Source organism: Pongo abelii, chromosome 12 (assembly GCF_028885655.2).
Source record: "Pongo abelii isolate AG06213 chromosome 12, NHGRI_mPonAbe1-v2.0_pri, whole genome shotgun sequence".
Taxonomy (NCBI): domain Eukaryota; kingdom Metazoa; phylum Chordata; class Mammalia; order Primates; family Hominidae; genus Pongo; species Pongo abelii.
In genome coordinates this window covers 82,197,556-82,223,345 of record NC_071997.2, presented here as the reverse complement: position 1 = coordinate 82,223,345, position 25,790 = coordinate 82,197,556, and the positions used below count along the sequence as shown (strand labels likewise).

Below are 25,790 nucleotides of genomic sequence, written 5' to 3'. Positions count from 1 at the left end.
GGATTGTCTCCTGAACTCTCACCTGCATCACAGAAGGCACAGTGGTTAAGCACATGGATTTAGGAGTCAGACTGACTGAGTTCAATACTGGTTTTGCAGCTCACTAGCTGTGTGACTTTCATTTCTTCATTAACTACATGAGTATATATTTTTTTCTTTTGAAGTTTTAATGCATATTAGATGGACTTACATATGTAAACTTAGAACAGTTATGAGACTGTTGATTGCTTTTATAAAAGCCACACTTGTAGACTGCTTCATAGTTTAAAAACTTTTAAGTGTGCTTTCACACTGTGAGGATTTGAAATATCAGCCTATTTTCTGTGGCTAATGTGCCAGTAGAATAAAGATTATGTAGTAAATTATAAGGTACTTGAGGTCAGAAGCCATGCCACATCTGACTGTATTTCTAGTGCCTTGAAAAGTGCTTAGCACTTAGAAGAAAAGGAGGTAGAAGAGAAAGAAGAAGAAGGAGGAGAGGAGAAGGAGAAGGAGGAGGAGGAGGAGGAGGACGAGGAGGAGGACGAGGAGGAGGGGGAGAAAATTTTGTTAAGAACATGTATCAAAGAGCGAATGTGTGTGATGTAGAATGTGGAATAGCTGAAGATGAGGCTGGAAAATAAGTCTAGATTGTGCATACATCAGACGTCCAGCTAAGGAAGTTGGCCTTTGAAGTATTTGCAGTAGGCCACTGGTTCTCTATCAGAACTAGACTCTTGCTTCAAGATACCAATCTATAAATAGGTAACACATAAATTGGAAACATGCTGATAGTTAGCTCAGATTTGTATCTCTAACCCCCCCAAAACACATTTAATATAAACTGGCTTCTGATATTGCCCTTAACCTGAGCACCACCAACCTATTGCCATTGAACATTTTCAGAACATAAACAGTTTAAGTTGGTAGAACTTCCAGACTGCAAAGATTATTTCAACAAATACTGATTGCTCACTCGCTAAATTCTAGGCTCATGCTGGGCTCTAGGAATACTAAAGTGCACGAAATAGATAAAATTCCCTGCTTTCATGACACCTGCTGCTTGGCATCATGCTGTTCAGTATGGATGAAGATTTGCCATCACAGTTTAAATACTTCAACCGAATTCCAAATTTTGTCTGCTTCATAAAATTGCCAACAAAAAATGGAAGAGTGCACAAAGATTGCAAAAAAAAAAAAAAAAAAAAAAAAAGAAAGAAGAAAAAAAAGGAAGTTTGTTGTTGTTTTGCCAATTTTTTCCAGACATTTGACTTTGCTTTGTCCTGGAGAAGTAAATCACTAAGTGTCTGTGTCTATAATTTTAATAAATAAAAATTAGTTTCTCTTCATATGCTATTAAATACACATTGGGAAAAATACTTAAATAATACTATGAAGGGGCTTCAAATTGACAGCTGAACAGGGAGCCCATGCCCATCTCCAACCAGGCTTGCTACCATGTGGGAGGTGGAAACACACCCTTGCAGAGCAGTGGGAGAAAATGGGTGAAAGGACTGATAGAGTACCAGGATTTGTGCTTTTTTTCCACTGATGAGCAGCTCATAAGTGAGCAAAATTACTGCTGAAAGTGGGTGAATATTATCAGCCAGGTATGTCTTGAACTAAAAGAGGTTGAGACCCACTGTAACTAAACATTTGAAGCCAGAGGTTGAAACACCACAATTTTATTTTATAACAATCATTCTGGTAGCAGTGCAGAGGATGGATTAGAAAGGGAAGATGCTGGAGGCAGAGAGATTAGTTAGAACGCTATTGCAGCAGTTCAAGAAGAGGTCATTAAACTAAGGCAATAATAGTGGAATAAAAAGCAAGTAGATACCTTCTAAAAATTGCAGTTCAACAGGCAAGCCAGCAGCCATATGTCGAGCATTTGAGATATGGCTAATGTGACCAAGGAACTGAATTTTAAAACGTATTTAATTTTAATTAAGTATGTTGTAAGTTTAAAAGATACTCAAACTTTTAAGTATGTTTAGAATAACTTGAGTATGTGAATCTACTTTTACAACTGTAGATATCATAAAATATAAAATGCTTCTGATGGAAAATTTAGATACCGAAATGAGAGGTGTTGTTAAGTGTACAAGAAGTGTACAAGAAGTTCCTTGTTTTGACAGCTTGGCATAAGAAAGAGGGTTTGGTAAATGTTAAGTGTAAAACACACAATGGATTTCAAAAGTTTATTATGAAAAAATAATAGAAAACGTATTACTAATTTATATCACTTATATATTAAAATGATAATATTCTGGGCATATTGAGTTAAAATATATTCTCAAAGTTAATTGTATTTAGTAAAACTAATTTCATCTTCTTTCCTTTTATATGAGTAGTAGAAAATTAAAACTTACAACCATGGCTCATATATTTCTGTTGGATGGTATAGGTTGAGAGACAGGTCAGCAATTTGGTGACAAACTGATTAGATTATAAAGGCAAGCATGGAGTAAAAGATGTCTAAGATTTAGCCTGTGATTGTGTAGATAAGTGTGTGATTGGGAGATGATTTCAGTTGTTAATGTGGTAAGTTCCAGTTGCCTATGAGACACCCAGGTAGAGACGCTGAGTAAGCAGTTGGAAATACTAGTATGGTAGTGAGAGAAGTCTGGGATGGCGATGTGTCTTTGGGAGTGGGCAGTCGGCACTTATTTGATAGCTAAAATTCAGAGTAAAATTTTAAGTATATGAAGATAGCCTTTTTCATAGGCCAAAAGCCTTACTAATCAATTAAATTTGATCTTTCACCAAACTTTTTTTTGTCTGTCAATCATGAATTTCCATTCTTTATTGGGCAGTAAGGATTTAAGAGATAAAATTCCAGGAAGAGCTCACCATTAAAGCATTTCCTTAGAAGCCTAGTTGCAGTGTGATCTTCCAGGGCAGTTGAGTGTCCCCCATTCAGGGCTGTGCTTTGTTGGCAAGAAGGTTAGACAGTTTTCCAGTTTGTTTTGAGGAGGGGAGAGGCCTCCTCTGTGTTGTCGATATAAGAATCCCTAGTTCTAGCCTAGCACACCATCTCCTAAAGTAACTCCTAGAGACATCACAAATTGTTTTCATCAAAAGAATTTTCTCAGACCCCATAAAAATTATGTCTAGTCCTCTGATTCTAATTTATAATTTGGATTATTTACGTCTACTATTAACTTGAGTACCCCCTATCTATGCACCTAGATTATTTCCTTCCATTGTTTAAATAAACTTGCCCATGTCTAGAGTGGGCCAGCATCAGCATTAATAGGATTCTAATGCCATAGAATCACCACCATCATTTTGTTTTCTGGTCTTTGGCTGACATATTTGCTATGCTGTTTCTATTTTTTAACCGCTACTTCCAAGCATTTTGCTTATGGCTTTCAGTGCATTTTTGTGTGTGTGTGTGTAATAAAAGTAATTTTCCTGATCATTGTGCAAATGACCCATATTCAGTATGTATTCCCCAAACTAGTTCTTAACCCTCAAGCAATGTCTTTGTTTCTTTTTTTCTTCCATCAACCTATATTGTGTTTAGAGTTCTGCAAAGCCTCCTTAATAACGTGCTTGCATATAGTTTAAATTGTTGCTCATCATTTCTTCCCGAGACAACACAGACTCTGTCTGGATCGTAAGAGTAAACATATTGGATATGTTCTAAATACAGGAATTCTTAACCATTACTTCTCCTAAAAATTCCAGAATAACCTAACTAAGATGCTCGTGGATTCCCAAGTCAGTATAAGATTATAAATGTTTGCTCTTTTAAGCTTCTAAATTATGGAGAAATTGGTTACACAGCAACTAGTCACACACATTATAAATTGCATTATAGGTGATCAATAATAATGTGTTTATTTTGCCTAAAATGTTTCTTGAAGGTATGCTTTTGAAAAATAGTTAGTAGCTATAGAAGAAATTGAGGTATAGTCAGTAGTCAGAAAGAATTCAACAAGAAGTTCCTTGTTTTGACAGCTTGGCGTAAGAAACGGGGTTTGCTAAAGCCACTCATCACTGGCTAACTTAGAACAGATTTGAAGCCATTCTGTAAAATAGCTTGGGGCCCACTACAAAGCAGTGGGTCAAAAGGAGTAGTGATCACAGGATGGAGCAGAATCAATGGACATGATTTTCTCCAGCTAGGTAATGTCCTAGGAATTGTTTCCGCAACTCTTGCAAAGAGATTCCAGAGACCTAACTTCTTTCTGCTGGCTTAGGAGGTGAAAAGATCCAGGACCAACCCTGAAAACACTATTTGAAAAAACTGTTCAATGACTGAGTCGAATCTATATAGTGAGAGAGAATGGGAAGAAATCTTTTGAACAGGAGTTAGAAATAGAGAGATGACAAGAAGCTCATTTTTTAAAAAAAGTTAATATGTTTCACTGGAGTTGAAAGATAAGTAGAAAAATGTGAAAAATGGACATGAAAAGGGAAAGAGATTACAATGCTGAGGACATTAAATTTTAGGTACAGAATTTGCCTTTATCGATATATAATTGTAGAGGCATCAATGTGTTTTAACAAAGGAATAATATGATCAAAGAACCAGATTAGCAAATTAACCTGCCATAAGTATATAAAATGGATAGAAAAGTACTCAGAATGGAGACAGAAGGATAGGTAAGAAGGTGAGGCAGCAGTACAAGCCTCTAAGTGGTAAGTACGTGAACCGAGAAGAAGCTAGAAATAGCTGTTTTGTTCTCTTGTCTTAAATTTCACAGCAATAGAATTTCAGATGAGGAAATAACTCTAGAATTCTAGAAACCAAAAACATAGAGATTAAATGACACACTAAAGATGATGACCAGTAATTTAGAAGGTGAGAAATTGAATTAACTTCCAAGGGAAAAGGATGAAGGCAGGAATCTGTATGGATTCATTTGCCTCTCCTACCTCCCACATAATAAACTATTTAGCACTTAAGCCAATAGAAATGTGACCATTATTTCTCACATTTTCCACAAAAATGACTTTTATACCTCAGAAGTTTGGACAGTAATTTTACAATACATGGTGAAAAGGCATTATTTAATCCATCTTTTGAAATTCTAGTCAAATAGGCCACATGTTCTCTAATTCATATAAGTATTAGGAAAGCTACATGATGATATGGCAATAGAAAAAATAAATAAATGTAAAAAAACTAGGAAAGCAAAACCAAGCAATATATATACAATATATGATTTACAGGATTGAATCTGAATATTATATGGCAAAGTTAAACCTCTATAAAATCAGTGAATCTGTTGATTAGAAAAAGCATTTCAGACGGAACATAATTTCTATTCAAGAAAAACCTGAGGGGAAATAATTGGGTTTACCTTGTTGATATAGGTGTGCATCTATGTATAATTACTGACTTTAAAAATATATTTCTGAATCGAATCTTAACAGAGCAGTAAGATAAATAATGTATAATGGAGAGAAGCAGAGAAAGATGAGAAAGACTTGACATGTCACCAATATTGGTGTTATTTTGGGACATGTAATATTTACTATAAATACACTGTTTCTAGTCTACACTAAAACCAAAGATCAAAAGGTACATTTCTAAATCAAAATCAATTAAGAGCTTGGTTTCAACATAAGGCTTCCGGCCCAGCAAAGTACAAAGAAGCAACACTTAAGGCAAAAATGTGCAACAATTCACTCATCAAATTTGCAATGCTCTTTTATGCTCCCAAGATGAAAGAATTTCAAAAAACACTCTTCACTCATCCCCTCTTCCACCCTCAGTGACATTTCCTCTGGTCAGAACCAATGCACGTGGTAATATTTGTGGTAGTGAATGCATCCACATTTATAGTGACTTTCTTCTGTCAGAGAGGCATTAAGTAATTTGCAAATGACATCACTAAACTGCTATATGAGGGGTTTTCTCTAGAAGTGACAACATTGGTAAAATTTCTAGATATATCTTATAAAATATAAAAACTTGAGCTAAATTTTTCTTATTGCCTCTAAGAAATTATTTAAGTCGTTATCAGTTAAATAATCCTCAACACATCGTAACTTAAAAATGTCTTGTGTAACACTTCACAGTTTGCAAGTTATTTCTTTATATTCTTTATCTTAAAAATCTATTATTTGTTAACTGTCCATACAAATACTATACATATAAGAAAGTTAAAACTGTAAGGAAGAGAGATGAAGAAATACCAAGACAGAAAAATATCAAGAAATACCAGTCACTTCGTGACAAAATGTTTGCTATAAATCATCTAAGCTAACTGGATCTCAGCTAGCTTGTTCATTCATTCATCCAACAAATATTTATTGAGGTAGTTACTAAACAACCAGCTCATTTATGTTTGTATCCACAGAGACTAAAACAGGCCTGGGTCATATTAGGTGCTAAATAAATATTTCTAGAGAGGCTTCTAGGATGTACTGAAGTAAATGATGAAAAGTCACATTCCTGTATTTTTTTTTTTTTTTTTTTTTTTTTTTTTTGAGACGGAGTGTTGCTCTGTTGCCAGGCTGGAGTGCAGTGGCGCGATCTCGGCTCACTGCAACCTCCACCTTCTGGGTTCAAGCGATTCTCCTGCCCCAGCCTCCCAAGTAGCTGGGACTACAGGCGTGTGCCACCACACCCAGCTAATTTTTGTATTTTTAGTAGAGATGGGGTTTCACCATGTTGGCCAGGATAGTCTCCACCTCTTGACTTTGTGATCTGCCAGCTTCAGCCTCCCGAAGTGCTGGGATTACAGGCGTGAGCCACTGAGCCCAACTATTTTTCTTATGAATCATCACCATTATTATAAATCATGTTCTCTGCCATCAGAAAGTTTATTTCTATTTGTAAATAATGGACAGATACAAAATAACTAGAGAATACTTCATGATAAAAGTGAACTATAATAAATAAGGCAGTTATTAACAAAAAATAAGCATTCATCCAACTAAAACTTCACCATAGACTTTCTTTCTTTCTTTCTTTTTATTATTATTATACTTTAAGTTTTAGAGTACATGTACCAATCACCATAATCAATTCTTAGTTGAAGATTTCTGAAAACTTCCTTTAAGATTTGAAGCTTCTCAATAATATGGCTGCTTATATCAAGCTCTATACTTTTTCTGTATTGTAATCAGGAAGCTGGAGGACTTTCTCAGAGTTATATAGAAATTAAAATGTCTGTCACTTTACTTGACTGTTAAATAACTGAAGATCTACACTCATCCTAAGCCACAGTATTTTCAATGTATAATTCATTAAATCTATTAAATTCTTTCAGAAAATATTTATTGAGCACTCATATTATAGGTACTATACTAATTAATTGCTCTTCACTTCATGTCTTGTCTTCTCCTTACCCCTTCATAAAACCTTAATAATTTCAATAGTAATATTATATGACTTTGAGGTTAACAGTGGTAGCATTAATATTAATATGACAAAAAATTCCATCTATCAAAATTGGGCCACCTGACTCAAAAACCATTTTATTCCAAGTTGTTATGTTTTTAAGAGTACAGTTAATCAAAATTTTTTTAAATCCAACATTTTTATTCTGAAAAATTGGATGACAAACCATGTCAAATATTCAAATCTTCATTAAAATTATGTGCCAATCAGATTTTTTAAATTATCTAATTTAAATAGCATTATATATTTCAGCAATGATGGAGCATCACTTGATGAATGCAATCAACTTTCTAATTTATTGGCTCACTCTTTCAAATAAGGATGAAAATAAGACTTTTAAATCTGATCAGTACATAGTATACTTCGCTGACGTTGAAGGCTTACACAAATTTTCCCTGGAGTTTAATGGATAACGAATAAGTCTAACTTTTACAAATAAAAATGTATCATCGATAGCATGGCACCAATTAGGTTAATTTTTAAGTCAGTTATATTCACAAACCTAAATCATACAGCAATAATCTAGAATTTATAACTCTTATTTTTCCTTTTAAATTTCAATCATGAAAGAAGTAGAACAATTTATTTGGGCAAACCAAAATGGACTCAAAGATACCTAAATAATTTGATAAAACAGCCTTTGAATATTCTCAAATCTAAATATTAAGAACAGTTATGCTTCTATCACCCACAGGCATTATCTTGTGTTCCTTTGCACTTTCTTTGTTCCTTTCTTCCCTCCCTTTCTTTCTTTCTTCTTTCCTTCCTTCCTTTCTTCTTGCCTTCCTGTCTGGTTTTCATTTTTTCTTTTAATTTCTAATTCCTCTTTCTTTTATTATTCCATGTACCCAACATTTTGGGAAAGTGGTGGAGGTAAACTTAGGTAGTAAAAAGAAAACCACTGGCCTTGTGTTAATTTTTATTGTATGCTTAAAACATGGAAAAAGGCCGGGCGCGGTGGCTCATGCCTGTAATCCCAGCACTTTGGGAGGCAGAAGCAGTTGGACCACCTGAGGTCAGAAGTTCAAGACCAGCCTGGTCAATGTAGTGAAACCCCGTCTCTACTACATATACAAAAATTAGCTGGGCATGGTGGTGGGCACCTGTAATTCCAGATATTTGGGAGGTTGAGGCAGGAGAATAGCTTGAACCCGGGAGGCGAAGGTTGCAGTGAGCTGAGATTGCGTCATTGCACTCCAGCCTGGGCAACAAGAGTGAAATTTTGTCTCAACAACAACAACAACAACAACATGGAAAGAAATGACTTATCTCCACATAAAAGACTTGTTGAGTCTGTAATGTCTAATCACCTCTTCTAGGCAATGGGAGAAAGAAAATTTAATTTGACCAGATTTGAACTAAGACTGAGTCCCATTAGTTGATATGGAGTGGGTAGGGCTGACAAAAAACAGTATTTGAGAAGCCCAGGAGGACATGGTTTACGAGCGAGGGAGATTTTGAAGATATCAAGTCCAAGAGAAAGGGTGTGTAGAGACATGCACTGAATCCAAAGAGAATGACAAGGCAAGACCAAGATCGGAGATTCAGAAAAAGAAGGCCTTCACAGTGCAGCTATCAGAAATCCATGGCTCGTAAAGGAGATGTGGAGGGTATTACGCTAGAATGCATGCTGAGAAAGTCAATTCTTTACTTATGACAGGACCCTAAGACCACATTTGACCAGAATTGGAAAGAAATACCTATTCTTGTAGTCTAAAACTCTTTGACCATAAAATAAACAACAGTGGTTTGAGTAATTCAATAACACAGCCCCTTGTGATTGGAGAGTGATCACTGTAGAACCTTTTCTCAGAGTAAAAGTGTAATTGGTTATGGATCAATAAGTAATTTATTTTAGAAGGAAAAGGCTCTTACTTTCATTTTTATTTATTTATTTTTTGAAGTAGCAAAGCTCTTAAATCAGAACTGAGCAAATACATTTTGAAAGTTGAGATTACTCTAAACAGCAAGATTCCTTACTGTACTAGCAAAATTTATCTTAACTGATCATTTATTTATAATGCCATAAAAATCCAGATGCTCTTAATTTTGATTGTTAGAAATTTGCTAAAAGGCACCTGAAATTACTTGTCCAGAGTTCTCCTCTTGAGAACTACATTTTAAATTGAAATTTTACTATGGTTCAATAATGACTGTGCTGAGGGATTTTGTTGTGTTTTTCAAGCTTATCAATGAATTCAGCCCTTGTGGTCAGTGTAAACTCCTACACAGCTTATTGGAAATTTCCAAATTCTAAGGCAAAATTAAGATTAAGAAAATAGTTTAATAAAAACAGAGAATTAAAAACTTGTAAAAGTTTGTGCTAATGTACTTTGGTGTTTCATGTTTTTCTTAATGATTTTAGAACTGGTACCCAGTGACCACTTTCTAATGGGAAAGAACATGATGACCTAATCAAATGTCCTTTGGAGAGTGGGTACCGACAGAAGGAGAATTCATAGGGATAGACAAAACAAAATAGAACAAACTTCCATGGTCGCTTAATGCATGGGAAATAAACTGAACCTCAAGGATAAAAAAGAGGATGGGGAGACTTACATGTTTCTTCTGAAATCTTCCAAAAGATAGACTTTAGACCAAGAACTATGATAATAAGAACCCTTTAGAAAAGTTTTTGAATATGTGACACACTATGATTTTTTGGATGTATCAATAAAATATTAATATCTCTTAACAATAAAAGACACTGTGCTTCTTTACAAATAATGCAAGAAAATGAAGATTTAAAGAGTTGCAACCATACTCATTAATAATTTTTAAAATGCAGAGAAATAAGTGTCCCTGAACTCTAAAGTTAATTATGGCAACTTTCAAAGGAAAATGAAGCTTTTCATTCATGACTATTCTTTGCTATCTATTATATGCTGAGTAAATTACTGTGGGAGGCTTACAACTTTAGAGAAAAGAGAATGGGCCCAGGATGTAAGTGGTAATTATGAATTAAAATGTATTTTCCTGACACTTACGTATCAAAATGAGTACAAAATGGCACAGAAACAATCTTTTTGCCATCTTGTTTCACATCCCCAAATATCCTTAAAGTATCCTTTCCTTCCTTTTATTTCATGTAGCTTCAGATAAGTACTTTCTCTCGTGAGCAAAGAAATAAAGACAATCCAGATCTTTGGATGTCACCAGTATTACAACCTCCTGCTTCCAGCCAGATGGTATGGTATCTACTAGGCAATAACTTACTTTATTAATTTGGCAAGTCTGCCTAAAGACACTAAAATCACTCCAAAAATTTTTTAAAAATTATTTTGAACACAGAATTAAGAGGAATTTACACTCCAGAAAAAAAAAAAAGTGTGCATTGTAAAGCATGGGATTAACTACAGCAATAGGTATATGGTCTTATTTCCTCTAGATTGTATTCGTATTTCCTATAACAAAGTACTGGTTTCTAGGGGAAGGAAGCATCCAAGAGGCAAAATTACAAATTCTTTACAAAAAGTTAACAGTAAAAAGTAAAAGCTGAATCTTATTCAAAAAGTACTTACTATATGCAGTTCTAGGTAGTCACCCAAGCCTGAAGAACTGTCCACTCGTACCAATACAGCTTCTTTCTGAACAGTGCTAAACCCTATGGCCAGTCTGTCTGCTCGTGTACTGGGTCGGTCATTAGGAGGCCACTTATACGTGATTTGTCCACCACCTTTGCTAAAGATATATGTTGTCCCAGCTGGAAAACAAAAACCAAAACCAATTAGTCCAAATACATCAAGTCTGCACATTAGCAAGGCATGTTATATTGATATATCAGTAAAGTATCAACTCTACACACAAAACTATGGCAAAGTAAATTATAGATTTCAATCAAATGTGCTCAAGAAAGTGGACCAAGTTGTTTTAAAAGAAATGGAGAGGTAGCTCAGTTTTTAATACACTGATTAAATTTACCAGCAGGTGTTTCAGAACAAATAGTAGGTTACTGTGTTTTCCATTGAGTTGGACAAGAATGGAATGTAATGAGGCATTATCTCTTCCTGCCAGTTTTTAAGAAATAGTTTAGTAGAAAACATTGACTGGATGCTTCCAAAAAGCAACATCAGCACATATCAACTTGGTATTGAAACAGGAGCTGCATGCAGATGTGACAGGGTCATACAGCACAGTGGAGAAAGTCGCAATAAATGTGCTAGGAATCTAACTTTTATGGAAAAGGGATCTACTTACATGTGACAGATAACTAATGGATGAATAGCCACAAGCCCCAGTAGCCATGTCAAGAAAATACAGATAATAGATCTCATCCCTAGAAGTCAGGTTTTGTCTAACAAACAACATCTAGTAGCGGTCAAACTATTCAGAATCATAAAAAGACCTGCATCCTCTGCCACCCCAAGGTGAATGCAAGCCTTATAGCACTGAGAATAATGTCACGGACTCATTCTGTGAGTGTTCAAATTTTACCTTATGGTGGTCTTGTCAGTAAATTATCCAGCTTAAATGAAAAGAGTTTTTTTCAAACAAATTTATTCAGCATTTGATATGGTTTGGCTCTGTGTCCCTACCCAAATCTCATCTGAAATGGTAAACCCCATAATCCCCATATGTTGAGGGTGGGGCCTGGGGGAAGGTGATGGGATCATGGAGCGGCTTTGCCCATGCTGTTCTCATGATAGTGAGTTCTAACAAGATCTGATGGTTTTATGAGTGTTTGACATTTCCTCCTACACACACTTCTGTCTCTCCTGCTGCCTTGTGAAGAAGGTGCCTGCTTCCCCTTCTACCATGATTGTAAGTTTCCTGAGGCCTCCTCAGTCATGCAGAACTGTGAGTCAATTAAACCTCTTTTCTTTATCAATTACCCAGTCTCAGGGAAGTTCTTTATAGCAGTGTGAAAACGGACTAATAGAGCATTTGATGCACTAGTCTTACCTCAATGCATCATTCAATGGCCACCCATTTTGGTTCTATTATTTTGAGGGCCTGAATAGAACCAAAAAAGAAAGAAAAAAGATTGGCTTTTCCCTCTTTCTTCTCCTGACTGCTTAAAATGGGACATTGTTGTTTTCCTGCCTTTGCAGCTTCTTGTTCTCATGCCTTCAAACCTGGACTAAAATCTAAATCATTGTTTCTCCAGTTGTCAGTCCCATAATCGATACCCCTAGCTTTTCTGGTTCTCTAACTTGCAGACAGCAGATCATATATGATTTGATCATATATATATGATCATACATAATAAGAAAAAATATGAAAACTTAGGCCACAAAACATCTTGTATTTATAGAAAAATAGCTTGTACCAACAGTAACATTTATGTGTAAAAGTTGTGTGTACAGCAGTATGTTTTCAAGAAAACTATACATTGAATTGCTATGATTACCAAGTTTACCAGTTAAATGGAGTTGACCTACTATCACATTTGTGTATATTTAATTAAACAGCTGACAATATTGATTTTGTGGCCGTTTTTGGAAGCAACTCTTCTTTGTTTTCTGTTACAGACATTTCCACAGGCCTTTGAGAAACTCCAAAGACCTCTGCAACATGCCTAGTGTACCTGATGCTTAAATAGGCCTTGGTATATAAACCTCTTCCAAGAAAAAAATTAGGAGAAAATTGAATGCAAAAGTGATAAACAAGAATGCTGTTAAAATGCAAAGCTATAGAGGCTGTGCTCTTCTCTATTAATTTTTGCGGATACCAATGCATGAAAATAGTTTATCTCTTTCAAGAGAGAAAAGGTAAGCCATATTTCAAAAGCACCAGTCAGTGCACAAAGAAAATTCAGAATATACAGAGTGTACATCAGAAATCCCAGGGCTTTCCTGAGCCACTTATGTTCTACATCCTCAGAAGCTTGTTCATCATAATCTTTATAGGCAAACACTATTTGAGAAATATTTTTCTGCCCGGTAACTTTTGCAAATGATTAAATATTAACTTTTCTAGTGAAGCCCATTGTTGATAAAAATAAGACAAGAACATAAAAAAGTGGACATGGCTTTAAAAGGAGGATGTAGTGGTTACCTCTGAGTGCTGATACTTAATAATTAATTTATTTTCCTTTTTTAAATTGGCTTTGTTCTCTAACAACTATATACATTATGTGAAATAAGAAAAATATTCAAAACCACAGATGCCACTTAATGATATAAAACAACACATATCTAAGAATTCCGATGGTTTAAGAATTATAAGTGTGAGGTAAGCATTATAAAACAATGTTGCATAGTAATTTTTAAGTTTAAACATCACTTTCACAATTAAAAAAATCTTATCTACTTATGTATGGAACATAGGGCAGACATTACTTCCATGTTATATCTGAGGAAATTTAGTCATAAGGATTAACATGCTATCTAAAGTTGCAAACTTGGTTAATTGGCAGAGTTGGTATAAAACCCATATCCTGACTCCTATTCCAGTATATATATATATATTTATGACAGAAATATTTCTGTTATCATAACCAGGCAGTCAAGAAAAAGTTAATTGGATGTCAGTCTGAATTTATCAAGGCCAACTGTTATCATATTCTAATGTCTTATATCCATAAAGTGACATTTGCTCTTCATTATCATAGACTTTCTTCTCACCTCACAATACTTTTAAAAAGAGAAAAATAACATCTAAATGTAAAATGACAGAACATTTAATATATGTAGATTAACATTTAATTGGGGTACACTTCCCAAACCTATGGAACTACGAAAGTTTCTAGCTCAATTACAGAACTTGTGGGTAATAATTTGAAGGTTTATACTTTCAGTAAGATAAGTGTCACAATACAAATACCATTACTCAAGATTTGATTTCATCTCAGATTTTAACCTTTTTCAATGAATCTAAAACTTGATGACTAGAATGAGATTAGCTAATCTGTCTTGTTTAGAATGACTTTACAGTTTTTTAGGTTTCACCAAAACAAAGCAAAAAAATTGCAACTACTGTTTGTCAAACATTGTCATTATTTCTAGTTTCCTTTTTTCCCACCAGATATATCCAGAGAGCAGTCTTTCTTAGTTTTTCTTCTGTATGCACGGTAGTGCACTGTACTGTACTAATCAGCCCAATTTTATAATAAGCGAGACTATTAGATATCCAGTCCTTCCTCATCTCTCTTCTACATACTTCTACAAGCACTCTGGATTTTTTTTTTTAATTAACTTTGCATCAAACTTTACAAAATCTCCTATATTCTTAAAGCCCTCTTTTCATTGAGCTAGAAAATTACTCTCATAATCAAATATAGTGGGTTAGATGGCTTAAAGTTTCAAAATCTACCTCCTTTAACACACATCTTTCTGAACCAAGGACATGATGTACTTACTGAAGCAGAATAGTTTAGAGATTAAGAATGTAAACTCTAGACTCAGAGAGATCTGGGTTCAAATTCCAACTGTGTCATTTACCAGCTATGTGACCTTGGTAGCCATTTATTCTGTATTGGGATTCCTATTTGAAAAAAGATGGGGATAGCAACACTATCTTATATAGCTCTATCAGAATTAAATGAGTTATTACAAAGTAACATTTAGCCCATTTCCTGGTATGTGATAAATGCCTAATAAATTTTAGAGAGAATAGGTGTCCTGTGTGAGGGCAGTTGTGTGTGTTGTAAAAATATAAAATAATGAACACTGTAACATCGTTTTATTTTAATATGAAAGCCTTCAGAAAAGTTGAAAATATTTCAAAGTTATGTCCAAATCAAGTGACTTTCAAAAATGACATTCCTACCTTGTAATTTTTATTAATCTTTTCAATATTTCATAGCATGGATTAGGACTTTTATGTAAACTCATTATATCATTATTTATGTCCAGTAATAGTTGACAATGGAAGGAATATTAAATTGTATCACATGGGAGCTTTCATGAGAAAAAGAATATTAGCTCATCACCATAAAACATCCAGCATAGTAAGATTTATAGCATAATGCAAAAAAAAAATCACTTGACCATTAAATAAAGAACAAACTTACAAAAAAAACTGCCAGCTAGCTTTTTAAAAATTTTATCTTTACAGAAACATGTTTTCTTTTACTATATAAGTGAGTTAAATATGCAGTGGCAGTACATCTTAATCACAGTTCCAATATAGAGAGGAACATAGAAGAATGTGTCACCTTTATTATTTATGCATGTTTCTATATGGCAAGCACTACCACATCAGTACCATGACTACTAATGGATTTTACTGCAAATTAACCTTGACATCCATCAGATCACTGAATGTATGAATGACTGAAATTTAAAGTGGTTTTCAGCAATCTCCACATTTAAGCTGTGCAGCAAGCCTCTATTACTCACTCTAAATTCATTAACAAAGCTGGCTCTATCAGAAACAAATTTAGCAATGTCAACATACTTTACACTCCAATAAATGTTTGTAAAAAATATACATGGGCTCCCGTATCTCTTGTTTAAACTGCCTGTGATGTTATAATAAGGGAATATTTTTAGATCTTATTGAACATGCTATTTACATATAGGGCTCTCTCCCCTCCTGTTCTTTCTTGCCAACTGTCCCTTGCCTAAGTGTGCCCACTTCAGCCTCACGTCAATTCTGCAAAGGCTAACATATTCCCTTACATAGACTGAACCTTTCTGAAAAAGAAAACCAATCAGCATGTACAGGTCTGCTCAATTATTGGTTGCTCTGGATCCTTGCTAAATGAACAATAACATAATTAACTTCGGAGTAGATTAGCTTCTAAATCATAACATAAGTATATGAATAAAAGGTTACTTTTCAAAAGCCTATAATTCTTCAAATGTCATCTTGTAGCCAAATGAAACATTCAGGCAATTACGTTTCTATTAATAAATGCAACAGGAATATAACACTTCCTTCAGTGAAAGTTTACAGTAAAAGCCAGGTAGTCAGATGAATATTAAAAGCAAAGCATTTATAAGTAAGGGGAACCTTTATTCTTCCTACAACCTTTTCCAGATGCTGTTGTTAATTTGAAATTTTCTGGAGAATTTCTACCTATATGGAGGAAATCTTTGGCTTCAGCTTCATAAAAAGCAAAAGCACTGAGAAGACCACATTATATGCAAAAAGAGTTTTAGATTAGGGCAACATTTCTAAACTGATGAAACAGAATCTTAACAATCACTAAAACAATAACAAGTAAATACACTTTGTTTTCCTTCTGAATTATTCTAAGTTCTTTGTAGAATCATAAGGAATTATTTCATGAAGCTGAGCACTATAGGTTTCCAATTCCTAAAATTTCATATAGGCATATTAAAAATTCAGAAAATGTGAACATCTTAGGAGAAATTAATGGAATCAAGTAATGAGTTTCTACCTATAATATGTAACCACCTCTAGATTTAAAAATTAATTACAATAATTACTAATATTGAGAAGTAAGACACAGCCCTCAATGTTACATATGCATGTAAGGGTGCAAAGACAAAGATGCTAAGAAAAGAAAAAGAAAATATGGACTTATATCATAAATTAAGACTTCTGGTGGGAGGGGCAGACAACAGAATTGGCAAATGTGTTATAACTAGCTAAAGAGATTGGAGAATTAGCTTTTTACTCACATCTTTGAGAAAGAGAACGGATATGTTCTTTATAAATGAAAGAAGGCAAGAAACATGACATGTCTCAGAAATGGTTTAGGCACAGGTCCCATATTCTCAATCAGGTCGAAACAAAAAATGTCCAGAAGAATTTAGACAATTCCCAAATAATGAAAGCTTTATGGAAATAGTTAAGGATGATATTCAAGACAGCAACATAGGTCAACAGATACAAAGTTTCAGTAAGATAGGAAGAATCAGTTCTGATGTTCTGTTGCACAGTACAGTGAGTATGGTTAATATTATTATATTGTAAATTTCAAAATAGCTAGCAGAGAGGATTTGAATGATCTAACAACAAAGAAATGATAAATATATGAGATGATGAATATGCTAAACATACCGATTTGATTTTTACACAACATATATATGTATGAAAACATCACTATAAGTGTGTACAATTATAATATGTCAATAAAAACAAAACACAATAAATAATTTCAAAAAAGAGAACAATGGGAAGTTTGTCATATACAGCAAATTGTATGTTCTGTCAAAACTCTAGACTACAGCATCTTTTAATTATTAAATTTTTTATTAAATAAAATTAAATTATTAAATTTTAAAAAATAGGTTGCTGACTACTTATTAAGTCAAATGCAAATTGAGCAAGACAGGGAGACTCAAACTTGTGAGCACACTATTTTCTTGCATTGGAATTTCATGAAAGTGATACTGTCTAGGATCACTGTCCACACACTATTCCACCAAACACCAATCATAAATTTGGTTCAAGTTAATCCAAAAGATTCTTGAACTCTTGCAAATCAGACACTGTCATACCTCCAGTGTCCATGAGGACTCATTAGGTATTAACAATTAATGTTTTCCAAATTTTTAAGGGGATCAGAGGAGGGTGAACCAGCTAGACTCCACGGTAGACATGGGAAGTCTGAAAGCAGAAGAGTATTCCTCTTCAGTAAGCCAGCCCATATGAGATTAGGCTCTAGCCCGGCCAAGATACCATTTAAAAAAACAATTGTGTGTGTTTACTCAACAAGAAATTTTAATCAAAATAAAACAATTGAGAAAATGAAATAACTAAAAGTTATTGTGATTCCAATGAGGTCAAGAATCATTTCTCTCAAATATAATTCCAATAGTAATTATGCGCTTCAATAAAAAATGAATTTACCTCTACCTATTGGCCCAAAACTCTTCTGTAACAAAAATGTTTTTCTAATAAATGTTCTATATTTTCTATATTCTCTAATAAAATTGCTATATCTTAGAAAGAATTATATATTCATAAATACATTTTATCACATTTTGATGTTTATAAAAAGAGTGTGGTACATGAAAATAAAGTATTCATTCTTCTAAAAACAAGTGTACACCACTCTAATAAGTGAAATAATTATTTAAAATGTAAATAGATCCATGGCTGACCTATCTTGTCAATATCTTAGACATTTATTCAGAAACACCACCAATAGCAGCAAAGACTGCACACCAGACAATCAAATAGGCACCATTCATATAGAATGAGGTGTTAATGATGTTCATTGGTGTGGTATAAAACTATGACTCTACGTAATCAATGATCAATTATTGACAGAGATTGTGCTGATTTGAATAAGTTATTCTCTTTTTTTCTGACATTATAAGGGCATTAACTAACATAGAAAACATTTCTAAGCCTTCCTATCTCTTGGTTTGCTGATAAGTGCCAACTGTGTGAAAGGAGCTAAGAATATAAATTCAGAAACAGCCTTTTCTCTTCAGCAGATAAGATCTGTTCATTAAAGGTAAATATCAGGGCAAAATAGTTTGTGTGAGATGTCAGACAAATGGTGGTGTTCCGTTACACAGTAGGGTTACTATGGTTAATATTATTGTATTGTAAATTTCAAAATGGCTAGAAGAGAGGATTTGAATTTTCTAACCATAAAGAAATGAAAAATGTATGAGTATTTGTCAAATATTTGACAAATATATGGTATTCAACCATGTTATCATCTATTTTGGATTTTTAAACTTTTTTTAAGAAGGTGATAATATTAAAAGCACTGATTAATGAAAACCTTAAAATTATCAGAAAAAAATGATAAGAAAAATCTATGTGTGTATATGTATTTTTTTTAGATCAAAGTCATGTAAATAGTTGAATAGTTTGAAATAATGTTCAACCCAATGAACACTATTTTTAAAAATGTATGCAATAAGTGGTCCACTTAGTGGTATCTTTGCAATATATTTTCTTTTAAAATCTACTGATTATTTTCCTGGAAAATGGGTCATTTAGAAGTATCCCCTCCAGGAACAGTTGAGTTCAATAGTTTGAGCTGCCCAGTGAGACAAACTGTTTTGAGATCAAATTCAAAGTCCTGGGAACTGCTTAAAAGGCTCTTGGTCCAGGTTACCCGGCTGAGTAGAAAAACAAGTAAGTAGTAGACCTTTTGCCAATCAGATTAGAAAAAATTCCATAAAGACAGCAAAGTGATCTAGAGTTAAAAATAAAACAAAGCAAAGTAATCCCACAACCAATAATCCTAAGAACATCAAATGCTTATGTCTTCCCTTCTGAAACTTGGCTCCCTCCAGCAGTAGGTGAACTTTATTACAAAGTCTCTGGCAAGTAACTCAGTAATCAATTTGTATTAAAGCTATAGGCAGCAGGGATAGGAAGAAAAAGAATCACATCATCAGGAACTTTAAGAAAAATCTTATTTTGAAGAGCGTAACCTAAGTGTGTATGTTCCCAGTAAACTCTTAAAATTATTAGCTGGTCGGTACAAGTTGTAGTTGCCTAGCAATGTCCTTCAACTTACTTATTTCAAAGGTTAATTGTGAAAATGGCTTTCATTAGGATTCAAGAGTCAAGAATTTTCTTTACTGTAATTATGGTCTAAAAAATGTCCAGGTTAAAAAAAAAAACTGACATAAACATAGACTTACTGCTGAAATACTCTTGGAGAAAAGTGAGTAAAATTTTCAATTTACAAATAACAAAACTGAGGCGCAGAGAAACCAAGTGTCTTCTCAATGTCAAACAGATGCGTGCAGGCTTGTACTTGACTCTATTCTTAGTGATTTTTTTTTTTTTTCTATACAACAAAAAGCTAAGCTCGAATGACTAATGACTATTTAGAAAAATAAATTATAATTCACAAATCAAGGTCTCATTTCAATCATTTTAGAGTTTTTCTAATGATGCTTCCCTAGTCTGATTTGGGGAAAGTTTCTATAATGACACTTAACAGAAATGATTCACTCACATTCTGACATTTTTAGAGTCTATCCTCAATCTTTAAAAGGTGTGAAGTATCTGTAATGCTTTATTGTAAACATCCTCTCCAAGCAGCCATTCCAGCCTTTGGCTTATTCTGAAGCTTCTAAATTGTGGACCAAAGATGCAGAAGACAAATTTTCCTTATTATTACCATAGTCACTTTTATTCTACACCAGAAAGGCTTTATGACTTTTTGGCAGTGACACTTTTTTTTGTCCTTAGCAATGGAATTAAATCCTTAATACAAAAGAACAGGTATTTATTTTGAATTATTTGCATCACATAGTTAAATAGAAGGGACCACGCAAACAATAAAATTTGTAATAATTTTAGGCTAAAACCAGAACCTTAACTTTTGTTTCTTTCCTAATCTTAGTTCTACTCATTTATCTTCTTCCTGCCTATCTGCTATACTTAAGTCATTCTTTACCTGACTAGGCCCTCATTAAAACCATTTACTAGTTATTTTGGACTGGAACAAAAGGGAGTATTAGTTTTTGACTCAGAAATTATCTCAGACTAAGCTCTAACTTTATTACCTAGGCATTCACAAATGCAATACACATTCTCTTCTCAAAGTCACTTTTACTTCTGCTGGTTTAGGCTTCTCTGCTGCACCTTGATTTCTTTTGTCATGCTTCCCACATTCATTCCAGCCAAGGTTAATTCTCTCCTTTCAACATCCACGAACTTATTTTTAATTTTTGAACTATTATAATATATGAGAATTGTCTTTTATTGAAATATCCGTTTTAAAAAGTATGCATCCTGAAGAAAGCGATCTTGCTTTAGTTCTAGGTATCCTTATAAAAAATTATGTGCTTTAATTCACTTACTAATTATTAATAATGACCTAATACACTCCTCAAGCTAAGTCAGGACCACTGATTCAATGATGAATACCATAAGACTCCTGCTTCTGAAACAAGTATAGCAAGGATTTATTTGTGTGATCCATCCCATGCCTACATCCATCAGCAAGATGGAGTATCTGCAGCTATATAAGAAATTGGAATGATTTCACCTAATACAATAATCTCAGATAAGGACACAGATTGCCTAAATTATCCTGATAAGAAAAACCGTTGTCGACTTAGTTATACCTGGGTAAGAAACAAGTATTATGAAGAGTCAGGGGACTCCTCAATCTGGTAATGGTGATCACATGAAAAGGAGCACCAGATCTCACAGTTCGCTTGAATAACATAGTCCAAAATTCTGCATATTTTACAGAGAAAAGCTGGATATACCTTGCTAGTCCTCAGGCTTTAATGATTTATTAATACTCAGAGAAATCTGGCAGACAGCACCTTAACCAGGTGATCAAAGCTAGCATCACCAGTAATGAGACGTATCAAATTCAGGTTCTCCAAATATGGCACACTGAAAAGGACACTGCAACATTCTGTGCTATTTTTGGCAAAAATTCACCGTCTCAGTTTTAGTTTTCCAAAAATGCATAGTCTCAATCTAATCATAAGAAAACATCTAACAAACCCAAATTGAAGGACATTCTAGAAAATAACTGGCAGCACTCATCAAGAGTCGAGGGCAGGAAACACAGAAAGACTGAGGAACTGTCCTACATTAGAGAAAACTAAGAAGATATGACAACTTGATGAAATGCAACATCCTGGCTTTGATAGTGGACCACAGAAGAGGGCATTAGTGGGACAACTGGCAAGGTTTGATTAAGGTCTGACTCTTACTTAATAATACTACATTAATGTTAATTTCCTGGTTTTAATCATTGTACTCTGGATATATGAGACGTTAACACTTGTGGGAGCTAAATGAAGACACGAGAAGACTCTTTTAATTTTTTATAACTTTTTTGTAAATCTAAAATTTCAAAATAATTTTTAAAGATAAATATATTAGTCATGAAGAGCAATTTAGAATCTCTCTCTCTTTTTTTTTATTGAGACAGAGTCTCTTTCTGTCACCTAGACTGGAGTTCAGTGGCTCAAACATAGCCGATTTGCAGCCTCAAACACCTGGGCTCAAGCAATCCTCCCATCTCAGCCTCCTGAGTAGCTGGGGCTTCAGGCACATGGCCACCATGCTTGGCGAATTTTTTAATATTTTCTTAGAGATAAGGTCTCACTATGTTTCCCAAGTTGGTTTCAAACTTCTGGCCTCAATAGATCTTTCTGCCTTGGCCTCCTGAAGTGTTGGGATTGTGGGTGTGAGCTACAGTGTACAATTTAGAATCTTGAATAAGATTCTTGGCCATGGGAATTTATGCAAGAGAGGCAGCTTGAGAAACACCTAGCTCTTGAAATGAAGTAGAGTTTCAGATTTTGTTTGGCTATAAAAACAGGAGAGCATTTAGAGGTGGGCAGAAGACATTTAACTTTTGTTCTACCTAATAAATTTGCTTAATGCAGAGCTCTTTGTAAATAAATCACTATTAAGTCTTTAAACTGAACATATTCTAAAAATGCAAGTTAAAATAGAAATTGCCTAAGTAGAGTAGTCAAATCTGGGATCAGTTCACCCAAAAAGACAGATAACTTATTCATTCATTTAATTCTTTGATCAGAATATGTCATTGTAAATATCATTGAAATTCTTATGAAATGTTTTCCAGTCTTAAAACCATGTAGATACATAGTCTTAAGTCAGAATACATTTTCCCTGTCTTGTAATTAGAACTTCTTCACATTAGTGTGAGCTAATTCCTTCCATAAGTTTGTAATCTAAGAGGGAAACTAGTGTAAACAAATACTTGTATGTGTAGAAATTGTCAGACTTTTTGGGCTGGGTATGGTGGCTCACACTTGTAATCCCAGCACTTTGGGAGGCCAAGGCAGAAGGATTCCTTGAGGCCAGGAGTTTGAGACTAGCCTGGGCAACATAGCAAGACCCTGTCTCTACAAACTTTTTTTTTTTTTTTTTAATTAGTTGGGTGTGGTGGCACACATCTGTAGTCCTAGCTACTTGGGAGGCTGAAGTTGGAGGATCACTTGAGCCCAGGAGTTTAAGGCTGCAGTGAGTTGTGATCACATACATCACTTCATTCCACCCTGGGCAACAAAGTGAGACACTTTCTTAAAAAAAAAAAAAAAAAAAAAAAAAGCATGAAATATTGTGGTTACAATGAAAAAGATGATTCAAAAGGCAGGGGATGGTGGTAATTATGGAGGAAGGACTCATATCTCTTCTAATAAAACAAGACAAAAAATCCTAGCATAGATCATTTTTAGAAGTTTCTTGAAAGTTTAAAAGCCAGATGGCTTAGAGAGGTGGCAGGGAAAAACTCTAACTCAAATTAATGAGTGGGGCATTTTGACACAAACAAACAAATCAACAAAAAACAATGCGGAGACAACAGCAGAAATATATTGCTGGAGACAGAATACAAAGGCAATAAAATCGTATAATTTAAGAATAAAAACATCTGTATACTCAATAAATATTAATTAAGCATTTACTATGTATAAAGCAGCATGCTAGATCCTGGTGATGATAAAAAGGTGTGACATAGCTCTGAAATCCAGCTTTTTCTCAATTATCATGACCCATCCAAACACATGTCATTTCTTTCCTTTCTTTTTTTTTTTTTTTTTTTTTGAGATGGTGTCGCACTCTGTCACCAAGGCTGGAGTGCAATGGTGTGATCTCGGCTCACTGCAAACTCTGCCTCCCGGGTTCAAGCAATTCTCCTGCCTCAGCCTCCCAAGTAGCTGGGATCACAGATGCGTGCCACTATGGCTGTCAAATTTTTATATTTTCAGTAGAGATGGGGTTTCACCATGTTGGCCAGGCTTGTCTCAAACTCCTGACCTCAGGTAATCCACCCGTCTTGGCCTCCCAAAGTGTTGGGATTAGAGGCGTGAGCCACCGTGCCTGGCCCAGATTTCATTTTTGAATTTGTCTTTCATATTTCCATTCTTAATACCATCTGCATCAAATTAAAAATAAATAAATAAATAAGTTTTCTAATAAATACTTTACTGACTGACTTGCTTTACTGACCTGCTACCTTCTTACCTCTTAATTTAAATCTATTTTACAAACTAACATCAGTTTATTTTTTGAAATAGTATTGCTAATTGCTTCTCTATTCAAAGACCTTCAATGATTAAGTGACTGTCTCCCAAATTAAGAATTTATGGTAACTTGGACTACTTCATATACAAACCAACCCCGTACTTCAAGCAAACTGGAGAATTCACTTGTCTCCCAAATACTCCCAAATTATTTTCATAGAAGATATAATTTAATATGGTTCTGAAAAGATAAGGGCAAATTTTGTTGGCAGGATTTTGATGAGGAAAGGCAAAAAGGCACAAAATGGTTTTCAGGAGCAGGGTGTAGATCCACTTATATAAACGGAAAGTCACTTGTTAATTTTTTTTTTTTTAGTGGAAACTGATGCATTTTTAAATACCAAGAGATAAATGTCTTATCTCTTTGTCTCTTGAATTAAATCTCTGGATAAATACAGAGCACAAATCACATAGTAGAAATTAGGACTATTCAAGGTCAGTATTAAAAAGAGATTAGAGTATAATAATAATAATAATAATAATAATAAAAAGAAAAAGAAAAAAGAAAGAAAAAAAGAGATTAGATAAGTTCTAGTATCTTAGTTTATTAAAAATTCTATGAAATGCAAATTTCCTTTAACAAGGAGTCACATAAATTCACAAATGTAGAAAAACGTAATATTAATGTCATAAGAAAGACTGCACTTAATAAGTGTCTTGGTGATATTTTGCTATTTATCATAAATTGTGTCATTCTATCTTTATCAGAAATAAAACCATTTCTCATTTTTTAAAATTTAAATTTAAGTTCTGGGATACATGTGCAGTACGTGCAGGTTTGTTACATAGGTAAACCTGTGCCAGGGTGGTTTGCTGCACCTATTAGCCCATCACCTAGGTATTGAGCCCCACATGTGTTAGCATTTATCCTGATGCTCTCTCCCCCTGGCTCCCTGACAGGCACCGGTGTGGTGAGCTCCCCTTCCTGTGTCCATGTGTTCTCATTGTTCAGCTCCCACTTATAAGTGGGAACGTGCAGTGTTTGGTTTTCTGTTCCTGCATTAGTTTGCTGAGGATAATGGCTTCCAGCTCCATCCATGTCCCTGCAAAGGACATGATCTCAGTCCTTTTTTTGGCTACATAGTATTCCATAGTGTAATGTACCACATTTTCTTTATCCGGTCTATCATTGATGGGCATTTGGGGTGGTTCCATGTCTTTGCTGTTGTGAATAGTGCTGCAATTAACATAAGTGTACATGTATCTTTATAATAGAATGATTTATTGTTCTTTGGGTATATACCCAGTAGTAGGATTGCTGGGTCAAATGGTATTTCTGGTTCTAGATCTTTGAGGAATTGCCACACTGTCTTCCACACCGGTTGAACTAATTTACATTCTCACCAACAGTGTAAAAGCATTCCTCTTTCTCCACAGCCTGGCCAGCATCTGCTATTTCTTGACTCTTTAATAATCACCATTCTGACTGCTGTGAGATAGTATATGACTGTGGTTTTGATTCACATTTCTCTAATGATCAGTGATGTTGAACTTTTTTTCATATGATTGTTGGCAGCATAAATGTTTTCTTTTGACAAATGTCTGTTCATGCGTTTGCCCAGTTTTTAATGTTTTTTTGTTTGTTTGTT

At 34.3% G+C, this 25,790-nt stretch overlaps 1 protein-coding gene across 44 annotated transcripts in view; it reads right to left on the bottom strand.

The window, feature by feature from the left end:
• Positions 1-25,790, bottom strand: part of NRXN1 (neurexin 1) — a 1,121,298-nt gene that overhangs the window by 312,550 nt on the left and 782,958 nt on the right. For all 44 annotated transcript variants that reach the window (XM_054548195.1, XM_054548164.1, XM_054548166.1 and 41 more), the window contains one exon: positions 10,864-11,045. In XM_054548195.1, coding sequence (XP_054404170.1) covers positions 10,864-11,045 — 182 coding nt within the window. The remainder of the gene's footprint in view (positions 1-10,863; positions 11,046-25,790) is intronic.